This window comes from Triticum aestivum, chromosome 3A, assembly GCF_018294505.1.
Source record: "Triticum aestivum cultivar Chinese Spring chromosome 3A, IWGSC CS RefSeq v2.1, whole genome shotgun sequence".
Lineage (NCBI taxonomy): Eukaryota > Viridiplantae > Streptophyta > Magnoliopsida > Poales > Poaceae > Triticum > Triticum aestivum.
In genome coordinates this window covers 129,734,696-129,737,151 of record NC_057800.1, presented here as the reverse complement: position 1 = coordinate 129,737,151, position 2,456 = coordinate 129,734,696, and the positions used below count along the sequence as shown (strand labels likewise).

Here is a 2,456-nt window from a genome sequence, read left to right as displayed (position 1 = left end):
CAGCAAGTGCCACTTGGCACTATGTCAATAGGTTAGTATCAAATAATGATATAAAATGACTATAAAATAATTATAAAACATCCAAGATTGATAATATAACAGCATAGAACAATTAAAAATTATATATACGTTGGAGACGTATTAAGAAGCCATCCAGATCCGGGCTTCCGTTGTTTGGAGACTTATTGATCCAATAAAATTTTCTAGTTACTCACCAATTTCCTCTTATCGGAAAAAGTTACTCACAAGTCTATGAAAATGCTAAATCTGATGTCAGATTTTTTGGCATGGCAAATCGAACATTTCTCATGGCAACTTGTATTGGCGCGTGGAGGACAAATTTAGTTGGTGAGCCCAGCAATTTTCTAGCAAAAAATGAACTAAAGCGAATTTTCCATCCTCGGCTAACATAATTTGACATAAAAAATGTTTGATTTGCCATGCCTAAAAATCTGACATTCGCTGAATATTCGGGTCCAATTGTATTTCTTATACATGAAGGTTTTTTCGTAATTTGAAATAGTAACTGATGCAACAGTAACACTCACCTACACAAATGGCTTTTACACTTACGAAGAGAACCCATGCTACCCAAAAATAAAAACCAAGGGAGTATAGGGCGGCACTAGTGGTCTCTCACAGCAACCTAATTCTGTCAAGGGTCGCGCATCTTCCACAATACTGTCGTCTCATTCTCTCCCCCCGGCCGCAGGTTGCTCTGCTCCCATCACCACAAAGCAAAACCCCAAAGAAAGACACCCACCTATTTATCTCGCGCTCCGCTCCTCTCCACACTACCGCGAATTGCCAATGATAGTGATACTTGCACAGCCCATCCTTCTCGGAGCGATCTGTCGATGGCCGAGGCCAAGCGCATGCACGAGCAGACCACCGGGTGCCTCCCCGTCGACCAGTCCTGCTTCGCGCTCTCCCGGCTGTCCAGCGCGTACCGCGCCACCCGCAACAACGACCCGGCCTGCTGCTCCACAACGTCCTACCTTGAGGTCCTCGGCATCTCATTCGCGACGCTGCTCATCATCCTCTTCGTGCTCTGCATGATACGCTGCTACCTCATGCGGCGGGCCGTGAACCGGGTCACGGTGGGGGCCGCAACGTCGACAGGCGCGGGGGCGACCGTGGTGGTCAAGAAGCGGCCCACCGGCCTCAGCGAGGACGCCATCGCCGCGCTGCCCAAGTTCGAGTACCGACACACGGCCGACGAGAGCGACCGGTGGGAGTGCTCGATATGCCTCTGCACCATGGCCGACGGCGAGGTGGCCAGGCAACTTCCTAGATGCATGCACCTCTTCCACAGGGCGTGCGTCGACATGTGGCTCACGGCGCACACCACATGCCCGGTGTGCCGAGCCGAGGTGGTCAAGCCGACGGACAACGACGAGAGGTTCCCGAAGACGCCGGCGGCCGAGGCCGGCCCATCGGTGCCGCCTAGGTTGGAGGATGGCCAGAGGGATTTGGAGGCGCAATTATAGCGTGAGAGGCGCATGCGTTTGCTCCCCTGGTTGTGTAGGTGTAATTTTTCTATTTTGGCGCCCCTTTAGGGAGGTGATTTTGAGCCATTTGATTTTATTCAGTCGGTTTTCAGGATAAGAATAACACGAAGAGAGAAGATAGTGATTTTTAGTATTTCTTTTACTACAAAAATGATTCTGGTATTCAACCGGTTGCTGAAAAAAGAAACGCACAAAATCAGAAGTTTTCTAAATTATAGAAAAATAGACGTTGAAGAGATGATTATGCATTAGACTTTTTTAGATATAATATCTTCACTTTATTGATTACCAATATTCAAAGAAATGCAAAGAAAGTCCGGAGAAGTGATCAAGATTTAAGAAGCCTACCGGGGGAACCTCCTATATGACTCATTTTGCGTCGTATAGGAACCCGACGCAGGGGTGTAACGCAAACTGGACCGGCCCACAGGGCGCGAGGTGAAAAATCATGTAGATGTGCAACAGGAGTTGATACTAGCTCGGATTCAAACCCGTGACCCGTGTGCTGCACTGCGGCTGTTGAGTTCTAGTGACAGATGTAAAGCCCGACAATTAAAGCCCTCGTTGCAGCGGCAAAACTTAACACGTGGAAAAATATAACGAACAAAATTCTAGAAAAAAATGAAACTTGTGAGTTTTTTTATAAACATGACAAAATTTTCAAAATTTATGAATATTTCTTCAGTTTTGAACAAAAGTTGAACATTGGTAAAAAATTGAAATTCCTGATTTTTTTTAAAAAACTTGAAGATTTTTTGAATTTGGAGAACAAAATTTGAAATCAAGAAAAAACTTGAACATGGGAACCAATATTTGAAAATCCCGAAAAAATTTAAAAAACTGCAACATTTTCTGAATTTATAGAAAAAATTGAACATGGGAATACAATTTCAAAATGTGAATATTTTTTGAATTTAGGGAACAAAATTTTGAAATTGATAAGAA

At 44.7% G+C, this 2,456-nt stretch overlaps 1 protein-coding gene across 1 annotated transcript; it reads left to right on the top strand.

The window, feature by feature from the left end:
* The first annotated feature begins 737 nt into the window (after positions 1-737).
* On the top strand, positions 738-1,659 carry LOC123058122 (RING-H2 finger protein ATL39-like). The gene has a single exon (XM_044480944.1). It carries the CDS (start codon positions 858-860, stop codon positions 1,488-1,490), a length of 633 nt encoding a protein of 210 aa, XP_044336879.1. The 5' UTR covers positions 738-857; the 3' UTR covers positions 1,491-1,659.
* The last annotated feature ends 797 nt before the right edge of the window (positions 1,660-2,456 follow it).